General features: G+C 62.6%; 1 protein-coding gene across 1 annotated transcript in view; it reads left to right on the top strand.

Moving 5' to 3' along the window:
- Positions 1-19,153, top strand: part of RPTOR (regulatory associated protein of MTOR complex 1) — a 71,914-nt gene that overhangs the window by 32,211 nt on the left and 20,550 nt on the right. Inside the window, exons 10-14 of the mRNA XM_029927118.1 lie at positions 1,202-1,320; positions 6,685-6,788; positions 7,216-7,399; positions 8,665-8,775; positions 18,980-19,085. Coding sequence (XP_029782978.1) covers positions 1,202-1,320; positions 6,685-6,788; positions 7,216-7,399; positions 8,665-8,775; positions 18,980-19,085 — 624 coding nt within the window. The remainder of the gene's footprint in view (positions 1-1,201; positions 1,321-6,684; positions 6,789-7,215; positions 7,400-8,664; positions 8,776-18,979; positions 19,086-19,153) is intronic.

The following is a 19,153-nucleotide window of genomic DNA, read 5'->3' as shown; positions in this document are numbered from 1 at the left end:
GGGGGGGGCTGCGCCGGGAGCTGGCCGGGCAGGCGCCCCGGGTCTCAGCACATCCGCGGGAGCAGGACCCGCGCCGTGCCCGGCCCCCAGGTCCACACCTGCGCTCCCCCTCCCGGCCCCGCTCGCATGCCCCCTCCCCAGAGGCTGCCTCTCTCCTTCCCTGCCTGGTGCCGACGGGGTTCCACGGCCCGCCTGTCCTCGCTGGTTTGCAGCCTGCGTCTCAGGCTCGCCGCTCCTGCAAATGCTCCGTGTCCCCGTCACCTGTGTGCCAGGCTGCTGTTTGCTCTGCTGACTTCCCTCCAAGAAGGCTTTTGCCAGGGCAGCGGTCCTGCCCCCCTCCAAAGCCCGCCATGGCCCCTCCACAGAGGCTTCTGGGCTCCCCTCCCGGCCCCACCCCTGACAGGAGGGATCATGTGCCCGTTACTGGAGCTGCCACAGCAGCGCGGCCTGGTGCACGCGGCGTCGGCCCGAGCGTCGGGCGTGCCTTTGAATCCTTCATCCTTTGGGCACTCGGCCTCACCGGCCGTCTGTAGTGCCCGGGGTGGTGTCCGCGGCAGACAATGAGGTCGGGGAGGCCGAGCGGACCGCTGGGCGGGGCCGTCCGGGACATTCCTTCCTCCGTGTCTTGAGACGCACCGCGTCCGCGCTGACATCCTGCCGCCTCCGCCGTGGGGTCCGGACATGAGACAGGACCTCAGGTGTGGAGCACACCCGGGAAGTGTGGCGGCTGCCTGGGGAGAGCCTAGAGGGCTCCGGTCACGTCACACACACCCTTCGTGACTTCCTGGAGCTCAGGACAGGGCCCCACGTGGTGCGTGGACAGAAGACTCGGTGCACCGAGGCGGAGAGCACGTCCTGAACGGGCTCGGCTCGGGTGGGCCGTGTCGGCTCCTGGAGACGCAGGTGTGAGCTCGACCGGCCCTGGGTGGTGCTGCCCGTCAGCCGGGGCTTCGAGGAGGGCCCGCCTTTCCTGACTCACTTTCCCTCCTAGGAAGGTCTAGCCTCGGAAGATGAGTTCCTGCCATCAAGCCTGGTTACCGGCTGGGATCCCGGAACGTCCGGGCCCCTGGCCACACGACCACGCTTGAGGCTCCCGTGGCCCCAGCTCTAGAACGTGCCTGCTCTGGCGCCTGCCGGGCCTCGGGCGCGCCCCGTGCGTGGCGCCGCTCCGTCACTGACACCTCCCCTGTCTCTTTCCCAGGAGTCTCCTTCAACAGTGTCTACACTCAGATTTGGAGGGTGCTGCTGCACCTGGCTGCGGACCCCTATCCTGATGTTTCCGACCTGGCCATGAAGGTGCTCAACAGCATCGCCTACAAGGTACGTGCGACGTGTCCCCAAAGCCCCCGAGTCCCCGGCCCTCCATTACGACTTTCCCGCGGGGAACTCCGGGCGGTCAGGGACTTCGGACAAGCACCCCACAGTGGACCTGACCCCTGCCTGCATGTAGCTTCAGTGGGGCACTGTCCTGCTCCCGCTCAGCGGTGTCAGGGCGCCGGGAAGCGAGGTTCAGGCTACCGTTACCCCCGTGGTCCTGCCCAGGTCCGTGTGGTCTGTCGCGACGTCCCCTTCCATTCCCGGTGCCCATGGTCGCACTCAGGGCCGCTCAGGCTGACGGAAGCCCCACAGAACCAGCTCTGGTTTTGTCCCTACTTCTCGGTTGCTTTTAATTTTCCATTTTATCGATGGCTCTTTACATTCTTGTTACCGTCTTCCTCCTGCGTACCCCGAGTCCAGCTCGCTCTTCTGACAGAAGCTGAGCTCACTCCCTTTGCCTGAAAGCTTGTGATGCTCAGAGGGGCCTCGAGGCCTGTCTTCGCTCTGAGGTGCAGGCGGCCTCCTGCCGTGCCCAGCACAGCCCAGCCGGCCCTGTCCTCGGGTCCTCCGGCCGCTCCCCGCCCCCCCCCCCCGTGGTCATTGTGGTCGCGATGAAACAGCTATTCAGCCCCTATGCGTTTATTTCTTAGTGACTTTTGTATATTTAACCTTATCAAAAATCAACCTGAGTTATTTAAAAATACAGTAACGCCTAATCCTGAACTCTCACGACTGTCAACTCATCAGAGTAGAGCTCAGGCGGTCAGATTCCTCTGCGGAACCTCTCACGCATGCGTGAAGCGCAGAATCCATGTCTCCGTGTCCTGTCGGGTCACGTGGAGGGGGCACACGTGCGAGCCGGCAGCGTCCCTCAGCCCACTTGAAGGTAGTTGGGCACCATGTGTGTGATCGCTCTGACCAGGCAAAGCCAGGCTCCAGCCACCAAAACACAGCCTCTCGAGGATGCAGGACAGGACCGCGCCCGCGGAGCCTTAGAAGCGGCCCGTGGCCTTCCGCCTGCTGTGCCCATCGTGACAGACCACACCCCAGCGGGCACACGCGGGCACCCCCAGACAGAGGGGCAGGGCGAGTTCCTCTGGAGTCCGTGCTTCCTGAAGCCTTGTGCGGTGCAGCACAGCCTGTGTGTGTGTGTGTGTGTGTGCACGCGCTCTGTAAGTATGGATCTGGGGCGTGTCTGTGTAAATGTGTATGGGTGTGTGTGCACGTGTGTATTTTCAAGAGTAAATACCACTGAAGGGTCTGGAAGCATAAACGTTAAGGAAATATCTTCTTGTCCTCAACTTAAGTTTTAGAAACATCTTACCTTCTCCTCTAGTAACTAATGAGGGGGTTGCATTTCAGTTCACAGCGAAATGGGCCTGTTTTTGATATTTAAGTCAGACGCCAAATTTTTATTCATCAGACTCAAAACAGCCCTATTACTCCGGAATCCCCCATAGGATTCTGTGTGCAAATATAGAAACTGCTGCCGGCTCAGGACCTCACAGAGCTCAGAACTGTGGCCCAATTTCAAGTATTTACGTTTCCTCTCGACACTGGCTTGGGGTTTGCGTTTTGCTGATAGTTTTTATTATGGAAAATTTCCAGCCGCGGAGAATACACAGTCAAGCTGGGTGAGCTCAGCCACGCGGCAGCCCCACAGCCCCGCTGACGGCCACTCCTGTCGGCTGTGGTCTGGGGACAACGCGGAGAGGGACATTTCAGGTGGCAGGTGTTCACCTGTCGCAGCCACATGTAGCAACAATCACTACTTTTAATATTTACGAGAAAACCGATATGCCCGTGACTCACCCAGAAACGTCCCCGGGCGTCTGGACGCCCGAGGAGCCAGAGTGCCGGCCGACGCGTCTGCCGGGCCGCGGAGTTCACAAGCCGGCGAGTGAGGTTCCAGGCCGACACCCCACTTAAAACCAGAGGCCTAAGTGACCAGGAAACAAAGCGAAGGCTGGGAGCCCCAAAAACCAAAGTCAAAACGGTACCCCGGAAACTGACCAAGGCCTGGCTCCGCCTTGGTAACGTCCGTATCTTAAAGCCCTGTGGCCGTGCTGGGACTCTCTCCGCCCGGCTAGCACCACTCAGAGCCCGGGGAGCTGCCGTGCCCGCCCCAAACCCGCCGTCACCTGGCGAGGGCGCAGTGAGCCCACGGCGGAGCACCTTTGCGTCTGTCTCTCTGCGGGCTCCGCGGATGCGCGTGAAGCATCCTGACTTCTCACTCGGTCAGAGGGGCCTTCGTCTCCCAGAGGCGAGGCCCTCGGCCAGCACCCTCCCCTGCAGGCTCCGAGCTCAGCGCCTCCTCCTGGAACCCCTCCGCTGCCCGTCCCCCAGTGGTGCCTGTGCACCAGTGCTGGGTGCCCCCTCCCGGGCCGCCTGCCAGGCTGGGTGCAGAAACAGCCCCAGGAGAGCTGGTCCCCTTGGAGATCAGACTCTCTGGCTCAGGGGTGGCTGCTGGGACTCTGCTCGGAGCCCTGTTGAGCACCCTGCCACCAGATCGAGGGTGGCTCTTGCGGCCCGGGGGCCCTGGTCTAGCGCCACCAGCCGTCAGCCCGCGACTCCCCGTCCCCCAGCAGGTCTGCAGAGTCCCTGTGGGCCCTGCCGTGGCAAGTAAATGCAGTCGTCCTGAGAGGCAAAGCGGAAATATCCGTGTCTCCTTCCCCCTCCCTGTCCTCACCACCCGCTGCAGCCGCTGCTCCCAGGCGCACAGACCCTGGGAAGGGGCAGGTGAGACGCCCCCCACCCTGGGCCCTGCCGGCTTTGCTTCCTGGGGGCCATGGATGGAGGGTTCCCCGATGGGGCAGCAACCAGGGTCAGCGCTCCGGAAGGAGCGTCCATGTTGTTTGTCTAGGAAATGCAATTTACAGAACACTGCTTTCCTAGAGCAATAGAATCGTGGGCCTTGAGAGGTGTCTTCTCGGTGACCCAGCTGCCAGCAGGCTCTGCGCGTGCTTCACCCCAGAGCACTTGGGGCAGTCCTGGGAATCCGGACCCTCCGCGTGTGGTTGACAGTGCCATTCCTGTAGCCACGCACCCACCCAGGAGAGAGCGGCCGCGCACCCGGGCTGGCGTCCTAAACCCTGGCTCTGATCCCGCTGGGAGGTCCACTGTGCACGTCTCCCATGCTGCTCTAGGGCACTTTTCTCAGCACTGGGTCAGACTTCCTGCGCCCCTGTGAAGTGACGTGCCGCAGGGGAAGAGCCAGAGAGTACAGGGAGCGGCTCACTGGCCCCCGGGTTCCTGCTCCAGACGCCCCGTTAGCTGCACGGGGCAGGAAGCAAAGGCAGGCTCATGCACGGGTGTGCGCCTGTGTGTGTCCTGCAAACCGTGTGTGAGTTTGCATCGGGCCAAGAGAATACACCTGACCTGTGAACTCGGCTTGTAACAAAACAGCGTGTGCCGAGCTCTGGGCGTTGACCTGTGGCCAGGACTGTCCCCTCGCTGCTGCCCCTGCTCACCCAGTCCCGCCGCCGCCTGTCAGGGAGGGCGCACCTGCCCGTCCGGTGGTTTCAGAGCCGCGTCCTGGAGCAGAGAACACCACGGAGTCCTGTCCGAGAGGACCGGCCCCGTGCGGTGTGGGCAGGGGGCTCACAGCAGGGCCCAGTCCTCAGTTCAGAGCCTAGGAAATGCTGCTGCCTCTCTGCTGACCCTCTCTGGCCGCGTGCTCTGTGAAACGCTAGCCACTCCGGCACCGGGCCCGCCCCCCCCCGCCCCGCTGCCCTGCGTCCCCACGCCAAGTCCACTGGCCCGCCTCCGCTCGCACTCACCCCTGCAGGCCTACCACGCGAGAGACCAGGGCCAAGCAACGCTTGTGGAACAGATGGGAGCCGTTGGGCTATAGAAAGCTTCCTCGAAGCCTGAAGCCTGTGATCGCCAGTGTGAAAATTGCTGGCGTGCCCACCGCTCAGGGTTTCTAAAACGGACTTGGAAAGAGAGCCGTGTGGCAGCCGTGGGTGTGCAGGGTGTGGACGAGGGGCTGCGAATGCCTCGCCCCGGGCCCAGCAGAGGGAAGAGAGCCCGGTCAGCAGAGCCTCCCTGGGGGGCAGTGGGCAGCAGGCACGGCAGAGGCAGGGCCGGGGGCTCTCGGGGGACGCGTGAGAAGGGTGAGGGGTTCTGCTGAGGCTGCATTTCAGCCGGTTGTCTGTCTCCTGTCACCTCCCTCATCCCTGGACATCTGGAGGAGACTTGTGGAAGTGCGTAGCTTCTCTGCTCAGACCCTGTGCTCTCCCTAGACCACTCTGGGGGTCACTCGGCTCTCAGGTCTTGATGGCAGGTGCTTTAAATACGAAGCAAAGACAAGTTTGCAAACAATGTGATTGAACAATATAATTACATAATATAAAAATTTTTTTTCTTAATGGTTTTTAAAGTGTGATTATCATTCGGTTCGGTTTTCTTGCTGTTCTTATTTCTAAGTGGTGAATTATCAGGGAAGTGTCAATATTCTGTAAGCCTACAGTTTTTCAGTTGTTTTGTCTTCTGCAGTTTTCTGGCTGCACGTAGGGAGTACCGCGTCCCGGCAGCTGAGGGCAAGGTCAGACCCACGAGGGTCCCCTGAGCAGGGCTGCCCGGGATCGGCCCCCACGGAGGTCAAGGTTCTGTTTCCCCGGGGGTGTCCCGCTCCGAGACCCGGCCTGGCGCCCGCCGCACCCAGGCAGCAGCGTCCGCCCCGGAGCCCTCTCCTGGGGGTGCCGGAGCCCACGGGGCCTGCCCAGCCACCCCGAACCCCCAGGGCGGGACGTCCGCAGAAGAACTGGGCAGACGGTGGGCTTGCCGTCCGGCCGGCGGGGACAGCCTGGTCTGCTCCCCGCCGCCCTCGCCCAGGCACCCCCCACCGCCGTCCGTTTCCCCATCGACACAAAGCCCCCCTTCAGAATCCCGCAGCAGAGCCGCTTCCCTCCTCAGCGGCCTCCTCGAGCGGCGAGAATCCCCTGCAGTGAGCGGTCAGCCGTCTCCGCAGCGACACGGACGGCAGCCGCGGTCTCGTCTCCGCCACAAAGTGCCGCGTCCGAGGGGCAGCGGGCGCGCACCTGCACGGCAGGATGGGGCGGGGGCCAGAGCCTGGCTCCTTGTTGACACGGGCGCAGTCTCATGGCCGCGTTTCAGGCAGGGCGAGCCCTGGGGCCTCGTCGGACCCGGCAGACGACTTCTTGGAAAGCAAAAGAACATCGTTTTATCTGCAGGGTGAGGCTGGGGAGGAACTTCCCCCGGCCGTCCCCCCTGGTGTGCCCGCTCTCCTCGGCCAGGAGGCCTCCTGTGCCATCTGGACGCCATCGGAGCAGCCACCACCCTGGGCTTCGGCCTCCGGCACGGAGGCCCCGGAGCTCACGCCCCCGCCCGCCCCTTTGCTCTCAGGCCACCGTGAACGCCCGGCCGCAGCGCATCCTCACCACGTCCTCGCTCACGCAGTCGGCGCCCGCCAGCCCCACCAACAAGGGCATCCACATCCACCAGGCGGGGTGAGTGGCCCACGTCTGTGTCGTGCGGGCCCCTCCCTCACTGCCCTCCCCTGCACGAGCCGCAGCAGCGGACCCCGCCCGCCAGCCTCCCCTCTGCAGCTGCCCCACACGCCATAAGCCGGGCTCTGTATCCCGCGGCCGGCTGCGGGCAGGCGGAGCCCCTCTCACGTCCGTGTCCGCGGGCAGGAGGCGGCCAGCAGACGTGCCGCCCGGGGCTGCCCTCGCTCTCGGGGGCACCGCGTCCAGAGCCTGCGGGCAGGGCCGTCACCGCAGCGCTGGCAGCTGGTATCAGGAGGCCCATGCGTGTGCTGCGCGCCTGGCGATGCCTGGGCTTCTGGCCCGGGGCAGTGGGCAGTTCCCCGGGTGGGCAGGGTGAGGACAAGGTGCTAGGTGTGTGGGTAAAACACAGCGTTTCCCCCAACGGCAGGGGCTCCCCGCCAGCGTCCAGCACCAGCAGCTCCAGCCTGACCAACGACGTGGCCAAGCAGCCGGTCGGCAGAGACCTGCCCGCGGGCCGCCCCAGCGCCGCCGGCCCCGCGGGGGTGCAGTACACGCCCCACTCCCAGCAGTTCCCCCGCACCCGGAAGATGTTCGACAAGGGCCCGGACCAGGTACGCGCGTGCGGCCGCTCCTGGGCCCAGGACGCGGGCGCCCCCCGCCCTCTGCCCTCCGCCCCCAGCTGCCGTGTCACGGGGCCCTCGCCCTTCTGGCGCCTCCCACGCAGCCACGTAGGCACACGGAGCTCCTCGCTGTCTCCTTTCTGAGTGAGCAGCGGTTCTCTCTGCTGGCTGTGGCACAAGCGCCTGCCTGTTCCCAGTGGGTTGTTGCATTTTCCACGAACGACCCAGTGTGCCACATAAGGAGCCACGGTCTCTGCCTTTAAGCTGAAAAAGAAACTTCAGGAGCAGGAGGGGCTGGTGTCTCTGCTAGCCGGGGTGATGTGAACCATGAGCTGGGGCCTGGCCGTCTTGCCCACACTGTCTGCCGCAGCCTGGGGGGCTGTTCAGGACCCCGCAGGGGGCGGGCTGCCGTGGCTGCGTGTCCACCGCGGACCCAGCTCCATAAGCAACGGTCTTAAGTTCACAGCTGCCTGCGGGGTGACTGGGGAGCAAAAGCACATGGGTCCTCTGGTCTCTCGCACCCCGGGGCAAGGCTCATCCTCCTGGCCAGACCCGGACACGGGCCAGCCGGGAGCGGCAGGGCACAGGGGACGCTCGCCGTCCTGGGGCGGCAGGCCAGGGCCCTGGTCCGGCGGTGACATGAGCTCCCGTAGCAGGCAGCACATGCGCCCCAGCTGTGGGACTTTCCACCTGGCGAGCCTCTCGGGCACAGTGGGCGATGCCTTCGGTCCCGCCACCCCGCTGCCCAGCCTTGTGCAGCAGCGCGAGCCCTTCTCTGCCCACGCCGGCCACCGTAGGCCCTGCCGTGGGAAACAAACGTGTGTGGTCCACGGAAGCAGCAGCAAGAGGCTTCACTCTCTAAACCCACGAGTCCCAGCTGGTCTGCACCCCTGACCGGGAGCCGCTGGGCACACGCGGGTGCCAGGGTGCCGGGGCCCTTGCCCCAGAGGCCTCGGTGGTCGCTGGACATCCAGTGTCAGAGCAACGGGCTCTCCAGCCCAAGCCACCATGGCCGGCCCCGGGGGACAGTCCCCTGAGTGCAGGTTCGATGGCCTCCCTATACGGTGCCCAGAGCCCTGGCCCCACGTTCAGGGTCCCCACCGCCCGGGCGCGGAGTGGGGCAGCAGCGAGATGCGCTCGGCAGCTGGACCGCTGCCCTCTGACTCCCCGTGAATCCTCCCGAGCGTGCGAGGAGGTGTTGGGGCGGGGGCTGACTGTTGTGTCTTGTCCCCCCTTTGTCCCCAAACGCCCTGAAGACCACGGACGACGCCGACGAGGCTGCTGGACACAGAAGCTTCGTCTCGGCCACGACGCAGACGGGGTTCTGTGACTGGAGCGCCCGGTACTTCGCCCAGCCCGTCATGAAGGTGCGTGCACGCCCCCCACCACCTCCCCCGGGTCCAAAGGAGGTCTGAGCAGCCCCTCGGGTCCGCCTGAGCCCTGCCCTCGGCTCCCTGCTGCCCCTTCTTCTTTCCCCGAGAACCCCAGCCTCTGGCCTGGGCCATCTGAGCCCTCTGGTCCCACCCGGGGCCCCCGCCAGCCCGGCCGCTGACCCGCCCGGTCACATCCGCGGCTGCTGAAGGGCGGCCCTGACCTGCCGTCCCGGGAGCAGGCGTGAAGGCTGAGGCGGTGAAAGGAACCGTCTTCTCTGAAGAAGCCAGACCGGCCCCTCCCAGCTCCAGGCCGCAGGCACGGCCTTGTCCCGCTCGGTGGCCCCTGAGGCCCTGCGCTTGCACGGCCACCCCGAGGAGCCGGCTCTTCTGAAAACCTGCCCGTTGGGCTGGTGCGTTCTGGCCGACTGCGGGAGACGCGTCCGTCCCTGCGTCCCGGGGATGGCGTGGGGCGGGGGACTCGCGTCCCGGGCTCTTCCCCCGGGAGCCGCAGGGCCCGTGCGTAGCCTGGCCGTGAAGCGCGTTCGCCCAGACAGACCACGGGAAACCCAGCTTATTCTTAACTGTGCCTCGGGCTCCACATCCAGGTAATTTCTGGGAGGAGACATAGTAGAGCCTTTGTTACAACTATTCCTGCCTTTTCCCCCGTAGTGAGACTGACTTGCGTCCAGAAAAACACAAGGGAGTCACTGTCAGTGCCCGAGGCAGGTGACATGCCTGTAGGTATTGAGCCTCTTTGCTGGAAAGGGAGAGGCCGCTCTTCCGTTTCCCGGCTCCCAGAATGCAGCTCGGCGGTCAGCGCCGGAGCCTTGGGCAGCGTTCCCGGCAATTAATTCATTTACTACGATGCCAACTCGGGAAGATAATCAGAGTCACGGGGTGATCCTGTGTTCCAGTAGCGGAAACTGGGATCCACCGAATGCCCAACATAAGCCCACGGGCTTAGCGGTTATGGAATATTTGATGCAATGTTGATTGTTATTAAAACATTGAGCTCATGCTAAACCTTTTACAAGGAAGAACAAGCAGGACGTAAACTGGCTGCACGTTGGCCACACTGTGGCCCGAAGCAGCCAGCCCGACAGCGGGTCTCCGGTGACCAGGGGGCGAGGCGTGTCCATTCCTGTCCCCCCGCCCTTCCCACACTCAGCACAGGGATCTTCCCCATCGGGAAAGGAGTACGACAGCAGCGAACGTGGGAGGCGCTGAGGCCCGCCCGCGCCCTCGGGGCTGTGGGTGCACGGCCTCGGCCAGCCCCGGGCCCTGCGCCCAGAAGGGACCCAGCCAGTGGTGGGGTTCGCCCTGGGACGCGGCGCCGCAGCTGTGGGCAGCGGGCCGTCCCCTGGAAGCGTGGCACCTCCGCTTGGTGTCCACGGAAGTCCGGTCTCCGGGATGGGCTCCCACGGCACGGCAGGCGAGCACGGTCGAGCGGCGGGGGCCCTGGCCGGGCTGCCTCTCGCTGAAATGGCAGTTTCTTGGTGTGGCGATGAGTGGTTTTTCTTTCTTTTTTTTTTTTTTAAGTTTATTTTGAGAGAGAGTGTGTGCACGAGCAGAGGAGGAGCAGAGAGAGAGGGAGAGAGAGAACCCCAAGCAGGCTCTGCACTGTCAACACAAAGCCCGATGTAGGTCTCGAACCCACGGACTGTGAGATTGTGACCTGAGCTGAGATCAAGAGTCAGACGTTTAACTGACTGAGCCCCCCAGGAGCCCCAGTGAGCGGCTTTTCTTAATGTCTGGACACGGCCGGTCCCGGCCGCCCACATTGCCGGCAGGGAGGAGGGCCCTGGGGCCCCAGGCCCTTCTTCTTAAACGATCTCGGTCCTCCCAGGGTCCGGTTCCTGTCCTTGGCGCAGTCCTTCGGCTGGCGTTGAAATGGGGTGGCTTCCTGAGCCCAGGCCCAGGGTTTAGTCCTGTGTGACCCCGTGGACCCCCAAAGCCAGCACCCTCCCCTTTGCTGGGACAGCGGCAGCTGACGGCCACCCTCATTCCCTCTCTCTGCACCTGGACGCGCGTCCCTGTGCTGCCAGCAGGGGGCAGGCGGAGGCTGTGGGCCCAGCAGCCCGGCCCACCGTAGCCGGCTGGGCAAGGAGGGTCCTCCCCGGTGTCCCTCCCAGAGAAGCCAGGACACCGGTGAATGAGCAGGCGCTGTCCCCCTCGGCCGAGCTCCCACGGGGGCCACAGGCTCCGGGCATCATGTCCAAGGCGAAGCCCTGTGAGTTGGTTTTGCCCCCGGCTCCTGCTGGCCTAGGGGTCAGGGCAAGGACGGACCCGAGTGATTCTGCTTTTACGTTAGAGACCATTGTTTAGACTTTAGACGAAGATGTGTTTTATCTCATTGTAATTTTTTAACAATTGTTTTCCTACTTTCTCCGGGTGCTGTTCACCAGGGTGTCCTTTCATGCACGTAACCCATCACCTAATGGCGGGCGCCGTGCAAGAAGCTGTTAGGAACTCTTATTAGCTGCTTCACATGCTAGCTCAGAACAGCTCACAGCTAGGACTGCGCCCCAGAAAGGTCAGAGCCCCAGCCCTGCTCAAAGGTGAGGGTAAGAAGCGGGGATTCTCACCAGGTGACAGCTGTCCCCAGCCCCGCAGGGCAGCCACGCTCGGGGGACCGGCTTCCCCACAACGTGGCTGTGAGGACGGACGTGCTGGCGTCTTGTCACTTCACAGTCTGGCTTTCGGCAGGTCTGCGTGGCCAGAGAGAACCGTGTCTGGGGCTCCGCGGCCCCCCCTTGCCTGTGTGAGCTTACAGAGCTCACACCTGTTCAGAAAGAATGTTAAAAGTGGTCCGTCATGTGCTTAAAAGAACAGAAGATGTCTCGGATCCTGTTCTAGTTACAAAAGTAACACAGTGTCGTTCTTTCCGGTTCGCAAAGCTGAGAGTGACTGTGTCCAGAGGTGGGCTTCCCAGAGCACAGGGAAGTCGGAAGTCCAGCCACGGGTGGTGGTGACACGCGGGCCCGGTGTCGGGCAGTTCAGCCGTGGTTATCAGACTCGGAAGCCGGCCATCCCGCTCTGTGACCTAGACCCCAGACCCCGCTCCACACGGGTGTGGTGACACGCGCCCGGAGCTCCCCGTTACAGCGTCGTTTCTAGGAGCGTGAAGTTGGAACCCAAAAACGTATTCTTGATTAGTGTGAATTAACGATGCGTCTGTGCAGTGGAGCCGTGTGTGGGCCCCGCGGGGAGTGAGCTGTCTGCCCCGGGACACGCGTGGGCGTCCTCGATGGCGCAGGCCACGCAATGCCACGGTCTCACACGCGTGTGCCAGCGCCGTGCTGCCCAGGCGTGCGCTCGCAGGAGGGAGCCCCGCAGGGCACACGTCAGGCTGTCCGTGCGGCCGCTCCCGGGGGCGGGGCTGGAATCAGACAGAGGGACCCTCCTTCCTCCGCTGGACACTTCAGATTGTGTGACCTTTGTAGAAAACCCAATTATGAGCCTCGTAATTTAGAGCAGATTAAACTGTGGTGTTTATTTATAGAAAGAGCTTGGAAAGAATCAGATTGTTGGAAGGCATAACGTGTGCGGTGAGCGTTGGTCTGTGCGCACTCGGGCCCCAGAGCGAAGCGAAGGTTTTCTCGGGCGGAGGGCATGGGGCGGCTCGGACCCGCACTCAGGATGGGGCGAGCGGGCGCTGGGCCGGTCACGGACCCCGCTCGGCCCGACGCTAGCCCTGCCGCGCCGACGGAGCTGTTGTTAAAACACTATTTTTTTAACTCAGAAAATGAAAAAAGTAAAATAAAACTGAAATCACCCGTAATTCTCCCCCACCCACGTGGTTTTCGCCACTGGGATTATGCCGCGTGTAAAGCTTTGTGTCCTGCCTTTTTTCACTTCCACTGTTATGAACCTTGAGGTTTTCTCACATCTTCAAATGTTCTGCAGAAATGACTTCTGCTTTGTCCTCTCTCGTACCCAAAGCTCCAGGCAGACAGAGCCCGAGAAACGGACTCAGTCACAGCTTCAGATTATCGCCCACCAGTTTAGTTTGCTGTGAGATGTAACTGTGTCAGGAGATCAGGCGGTACCGTAATGTGTCCAGTTCTTTCTGGAAGGTTCAGCTGGAGAGCAGACACGTGTGGCGTCCCCACCAGGAGCATTGGGATGGAAGGAGTGTTCGGTTTACGATGGAAGAGTCTAGAAGGCAGGGAGACTCAGCCAGCACTCCACAATCCCCGTGGCCACACGGGGGGACTGCGCGCTCCCGCTTGCTGCCACCCGGGGACCGCTTCTGCCCTTCGGCTCGTCTTCTGACGTGCTGCCCGGTGCCAGCGCCGTTGTCTTGTAAATCACTGCTGAGTTGTAAACCGTCAGGGGCCAAGGGATCGTGGACTGTCCGCTGTTTCTTTCTCTAAAACATTCTTTAAGCCCAACAGTGTTGAAAGATAAAGACCCACACAAACGGGAAGAAGTCGTGTGTTCACGGGTCACAGGAAACACGGCCCCAGGTAGACCCAGAGTCCCCGTGATGCCGGTGAGAATCCAGCGTCTTCCGCGTGTGGAAACTGACAAGCCGAAACTAAACCTCAGATGGAAACGCAGGGGGCGCAGAACGGCACGGCAAGATGAGGTTGCACAGGGCAAACGAACAACCTTCACTCCCCGACTCCAAGCCGGGCTGCGTAACCGCAGGGACGGAGACGGCGTGGCGCGGGCTTATGGAGACGTGCAGACCGGTTTTGAATGGGAGTCGGAGGTGCACCCGACATCGAGACTTCACACCCACAGACCCGACAACGTGGAGGAAACACGCATCCCTTGAAAGACACAAACTTCCAAAACCCGCCCCACACGAAGTAGAGAACCCGTCTGTCCTCTGTCTGCTAAGGGGCAGGAGGTTGACGTTAACACCGTCCAACGAAGAGAAGAAAGCTCCAGCCCTAGCAGAGTTTCACCGGCAGATTCTCCCAGAATTTAAGGAAAACACGATACCAGTCCTCCGGCGTCCGTTACCGAAAACGGAAGCAGCGAACACTTCCCAGCTCGTGGTGGGATGGCAGCTTCCCTCTGATCCCCAAACCGAAGACTTCACAGAAATAAGAGGCCACAAACCAACGTCTTCCACGAACATGGCCTCAAACGCCTCAGCGTAACACGAACAGACCAGACACAGCAAAATATAAAGTGGACAACACACTGCTGCCCACATGGATTGGATCTCAGGAAGGCAAGGTTGAGTCCCTGTTAATTAGTTGTGTAATTGGATTTATCAGCAGAGTCCAGAAAAACCACCTGACGCTCCAATAGCTACAGAGAGATTTGACAGAATTCAGCAAGTCTTCATCACAAAACTCTCCACAGACCAGGACCGGAAGGAAACTTCCTCACCCCTGCGCGGGGCACCTGCAAAGCCCACAGCTCCCTTTCTCACTGGCGGAAGGCTGGTGGCTTTGTCTCCAAAACCAAGACCGAGGCGAGGTGGTCTGTTCTCCGTGCTCCCACTCAGCATCCTGCCGGAGGTCCTAGGCATCCAGGAAGGCGCAAAAAAAAAAAAAAAAAAAAAAAAAGGAAAGGTGAAATAAAACTCTCTGCTCACACAGCATCATCGTGTGCATAGAAAATCCTAAGCTGCATAATGTCCCCAGAATAGGTGACGGAAGGTCGCTGAACACATGGCCGTTGCATGAACACCGACTGTGTTTCTGTAAGCATCACTGGAAATCGAAATTAAACCACTTACAACAGCACCCCCGAAACACTACCTATCGTTAAATGAGCTATAATTTTTTTTTACAGACTACATGCGGGACTCACTGAAAAATACAAAACACGGCTGAAAGAAATTCGAGAAGACCTAGCCCCGTGCGGGTGTGCCCGCGGGCCGGAAGGTGCAGCCAGGAAAGGCGTCGGGTCTCCGAACCTGGCCTGCGGGTCGATGCCTTGTCATGCAGCTTCTCAACAAGTTTTGTTTCCATCAGTAACCCTGTTCTAAAATGTAGGGGAAAAGCAAAGAAACTTAAATAACCCAGGAAATTCTGGCAGCGAGCAGAGTTGGAGGGCAGGAGTGGAACGGGGGGACCAGCGGGGCCGAGCGGGGTCCAGAGGCAGAGCCATGCACATCCCGCCGATTTCCCCAAAGCCCCAGCACGGCACGGTCTTCCCGGCAAGCGGGGCTGCAGCAGCCGGACGTCCGTTTGCCCAGAAGATGAAGGTCACGCCGTGTCCCTCCTCCTTCAGAAACTAACTCAGAAAGCCTCTTGCCCAACTATGAGTCCTACAGCCCGGAAACTTCCAGAAGCCCCTTCTGGCCTGTTGGGCAGTGGTTCTCAGAGAAGGCACAGAACATCCAAGCCACATAAGAACAAAAACGGTAAGTGGACTTTCCTCCTGCTGACTGCTTTCTGAGTGTTGCTGTTAACAGAAGAACACAAGCCACCGACTGGAGGAAAATATCATGACTCTTATCTAGTAAAACCCCTTTATCCCGTGTGCATAAGGAATTCCCAGAATCCCACACGGAAGGACACAACACAGTTAAAACTACAGGCAGCAGGTTTGCACAGACCTTTACCTACAAGGTGTGCACACCGCAGCGGAACCCGAGAAGGCATGTGGGCATGAGGCGGGTCGCTGGGGTGGCCAGCTGCCCCGGGAGGCACCGGCGCGCTTCCGTGCGATGGCTGACGCTTCCCATCGGTCAGTCCCAGGTGCTGGCGGAGGAGCAGAGCAGCAGCCCAGACCCCAGCCCTCGTGGTGCGGGTTCGAGTGCCCGTCAGACGCCCCGGAGGCAGGCGGCCGTTGCCTGCAAAGCCAGGCCTGTACTCTCCGTCCTGCGACGGTCACCCGGGGAAGCGACGACTTGCGTGTGCATATTCGTAGTGGCTGTGATCACGGTCGCCGGAGACCGCACATAGCCCAGACGTGCACCCGGAGAAGCAGCGATGCGGGGTCATGCAGCGAAGGCCCAGCCATCTGAGCAAGACCCCCAATAACCTGATCCACGCACGATGCGGACGTGCCAGCTGCAGGGCGCTCGGCGAGGGAGGCCAGACACACGGGCTGCACACGGAGATCCAGTGGTTCAAGTTCCAGGAAATCCAAAACAGAACTGCAGACCAGGAGTGGACAGGTTCCGGGCCTGGGGCCGCGGGGAGGGCTGACCACAGAGGGCCCAGGGCCCTTCTCCACCAGGCCGTGGGCTAGTGAGCGAGCGCCCAAAAGGGGGAGTGTCCTGGAGGTAGACTCCGCCTGTCAGCCCGCTGCCTCGCCGGAACTGTGGCCGGACGGCGAAGGTGCCCACGTCCGGGCCTCCCCTCAGAGCCACAGGGCGTGAGCGCGGAGCAACCTGGCCGGACCAGGAGTGGCCGTCATAGCGCGCCCGCTGCCAGCGCCCCCCACCGTTCCACGCCAGCGTGGCGGGGAGGGGTGACTTGCCATCGCACAGCGGGACAAATCACAGGAAGTGTCGAGGTGAAACGCCGGTCCGGAGGCACTTGGGTGCATTGTCAGAAGAGGCCCTGTTTCTGGGCAGTAACGGAGCTGGGGGTCCGAGCATTAAGCATGGAGTTGCCGAGCCTTTCCCAGGGTCTGTCTCCCCTTTTGCCTTTGGGGGACCCTCTGATCCTTGCCCTTGGTTGCCCTGGGGACAGGACAGGCTCAAGGCCCCTGCCCCCGTGTCTCTGGGAGGCCAAGGGGTTGGAACTGGTGCTGGGACCGAGGCCACGGCCGCAGTCACCCAGCGCTGCCCCCCGCCCGCTTGCACCCGCTGCTCTCCGTCCTGCTGGCTCGTCCCCGCGGCTCCCAGGCGGGCCGTCCCCAGGCGGGCGCCACGGTGCTGGCAGAGCCTGTGCGGCTCAGCTCTGACCGTCCCTGGATGGGCTGTGGGGGGGGCGCCTCTGTCTGCCGGGCTGGGGCCCCGCACGTCCACCTTCCTTCCTGTCCTCGCAGCTGCTGTCCTGCGTCCTTGGAGCCCTGGGTTTGTCCGGGGCCCCGGTCCTTGCCTGAAGGCCTGGGAGCCCGGGCGCACGCATCCGGGACCCCGCGGCCCGTCCTGCCCTCCTGCTCTGAGCGCCCCTCGCTCTCCCTGGGATGTGTTCCCACGGAAACCAGATTCCGTCACAGGGCAGTGTCCCAGCCAGCCCCTTTCAGTCTGTCTTTCTGGAGTTTTCTTATTGTTGCTCGATGTTATTGACCATTTTCGCGTCTTTTCTAATAAACTCTGGATTGTCGCAAAACGAAACCAGCTGCGAACCCCGCCATCCACCCCGTCTGCCCCTGGGGGGTGTTTCCAGACCACGGAAGGTTCTGTGGGGGCGGCTAGCGCCGTCGCGTCCTGTGGCCTCACGTTCGGGCGCCTTGTTAGCTGGGGGGTTGTGGGTGTGGAGGAAGAAAGAGGCAAGGAAGCAGCTCAGACGTCGGGCTGGGGCGGCGCGTCCCTGTCTGTGACCGGAGAGCACGCGGGCCGCAGGGTGGACGTGCAGAACGTGTCGTGGCCCGAGCCCCTGCCGTGCAGGCCCCCGCCCAGGCCCCTCTGCGCCGGAGAAGGTGATCCGGGAGGCGCCACCCCGCGGACCACGGGTGCCTTACAGCGGGCCCGGCTTCCCGGCTCAGCCACGACGAGGCACGGCTTCTCTTGTTTGTTTGGTCTTCCGGAGTTCAGGACTCGACAAGCCTGGGTTTCCCAGCAGGGACTCGGGGCCCGTCCCGTTTACGTGACGATGTGTGAGGGTTCAGGAAATCCAGGTTTCTTGCACAGGCCGACTCAAATCCTGGCGTCCTCTTGGCCAGCGCACGCCTCTCGTGGACACCGGTTTTCCACGCCCGCCCCCCGCGCACGTGCACGCGTGTGCGCACCCAGGGGCCGTGAAGCAGGAGGGACCCGGGCCCCAGGAGCAGAGCGCGGGGCGGCACGTGGCACCTGAGCTCAGTCTCGGACGCCGGGGCTCGGTGGGGAGAGCGCAGGCCCTCAGCAGCTGTGTGAGGCTGACCGGGCCCACAGTCCAGCTCTTTCCTGGCCACTCCCACCTGGAGCCCGGCTGGCCTCACCCTGCGCGAGTCCGGTCAGGCCGCACGGCCCCCGCCCAGGCCCCTCTGTCGCTGTGTTCAGGGCCCGTCCTGCAGAATCCCGCCAGCTCCTCTCCCTGGAGCTCCCGGTCTGCTGTGGCAGCGGGCTCCCAGGCGGAGGACGGCGCGTGGCCCTCTGGGGGCGAGGTGTCCCCTGAGTCTCTGCTGCGGCCTGCCCTCGCCAGGGGGCCCTCTCCTCCTCTAGACCCAGCGGCCTGCCCCACGGGGGGAGGCCAGGCGCTCCTGTCTGTCACCCTCTGCAGCGGCGAGCTGGGCAGGGCACCCTGGCCAGGCCGGGGACCCAGACCCTGCATTCAGGACCAGGGCCCTTCCTCTTGAGTCGGCACCCCGGAGACACTGCCGGTGTGGGTCCAGAGCCACAGTGAAGGGAGCCCGTGTGTGTTTGGATTCCCAGGGCACGTAAGTCACTCTGCCCTACGCCGTGGTCCGCCGAGTGTGTGACAGCACTGTGTCTGAGGACCAGCGCACAGACCTTAATTTAAAAATGTCTCGGGGGCGCCTGGGTGGCTCAGTCAACTTGGTTTACAGCTCAGGTCATGATTTCACGGTTTGTGAGTTCGAGCCCCACGTCAGGCTCTGTGCTGACATTGGGATATTCTGTCTTTCTCTCTCTCTCTCTCTTTCCGTGTCTCTTTCTCTCAAAAATAAATAAAAACAGGGGCACCCGGATGGCTCAGTCAGTTGAACATTGAACTTCGGCTCAGATCATGATCTCACGGTTCGTGAGTTCGAGCCCCATCTCCAGCTCTGTGCTGACCGCTCGAGGCCCCTTCTGATCCTCCGTTCCCCTCGCTCTGCGCCTATCCTGGTCATGTGCACACACCCTCCAAAACAAACGTTAGAAAGAGTAGGGAAATAAAAACATTTAAAAAACACTTCACTGCTAAAACCTGCTGACCGTCACCTGGCCGTCAGAGCACCAGTGCCGCCCGCCGACCGCCGTAACGGGTGCGCCAGTGGTGGGAAGTGTGAGGTGTCGTGAGGGTCACCGAAATGTGCGGAGACGCAGGAAGTGAGCGCAGGCAGCGGGAAGGCGTGCTGGACGCGGGGCGGCCGCGGACCTCCCGTCTGTGAGCGGTGCCGTGTCCGCGAGGCGCAGCCCAGACGCCGTGAGGGTCGCTCACCAGACTCCCTCCGTGTTTTTATTTTCAAGATCCCGGAAGAGCACGACCTGGAGAGTCAGATCCGCAAGGAGCGCGAGTGGCGCTTCCTCCGCAACTCGCGCGTCCGGCAGCAGGCGCGGCAGCTCATCCAGAAGGGTAAGCCGCCGCCTCCGCCCGGTGGGCCTCCAGGGGCCGCCTCCGGGCCGGCGGGGCGCGGGCCCTCC

Source organism: Suricata suricatta, chromosome 17 (genome assembly GCF_006229205.1).
Source record: "Suricata suricatta isolate VVHF042 chromosome 17, meerkat_22Aug2017_6uvM2_HiC, whole genome shotgun sequence".
Taxonomy (NCBI): Eukaryota; Metazoa; Chordata; class Mammalia; order Carnivora; family Herpestidae; genus Suricata; species Suricata suricatta.
Note: the sequence above shows the minus strand (reverse complement) of the source record. Positions and strands in the feature narration are given on the sequence as shown.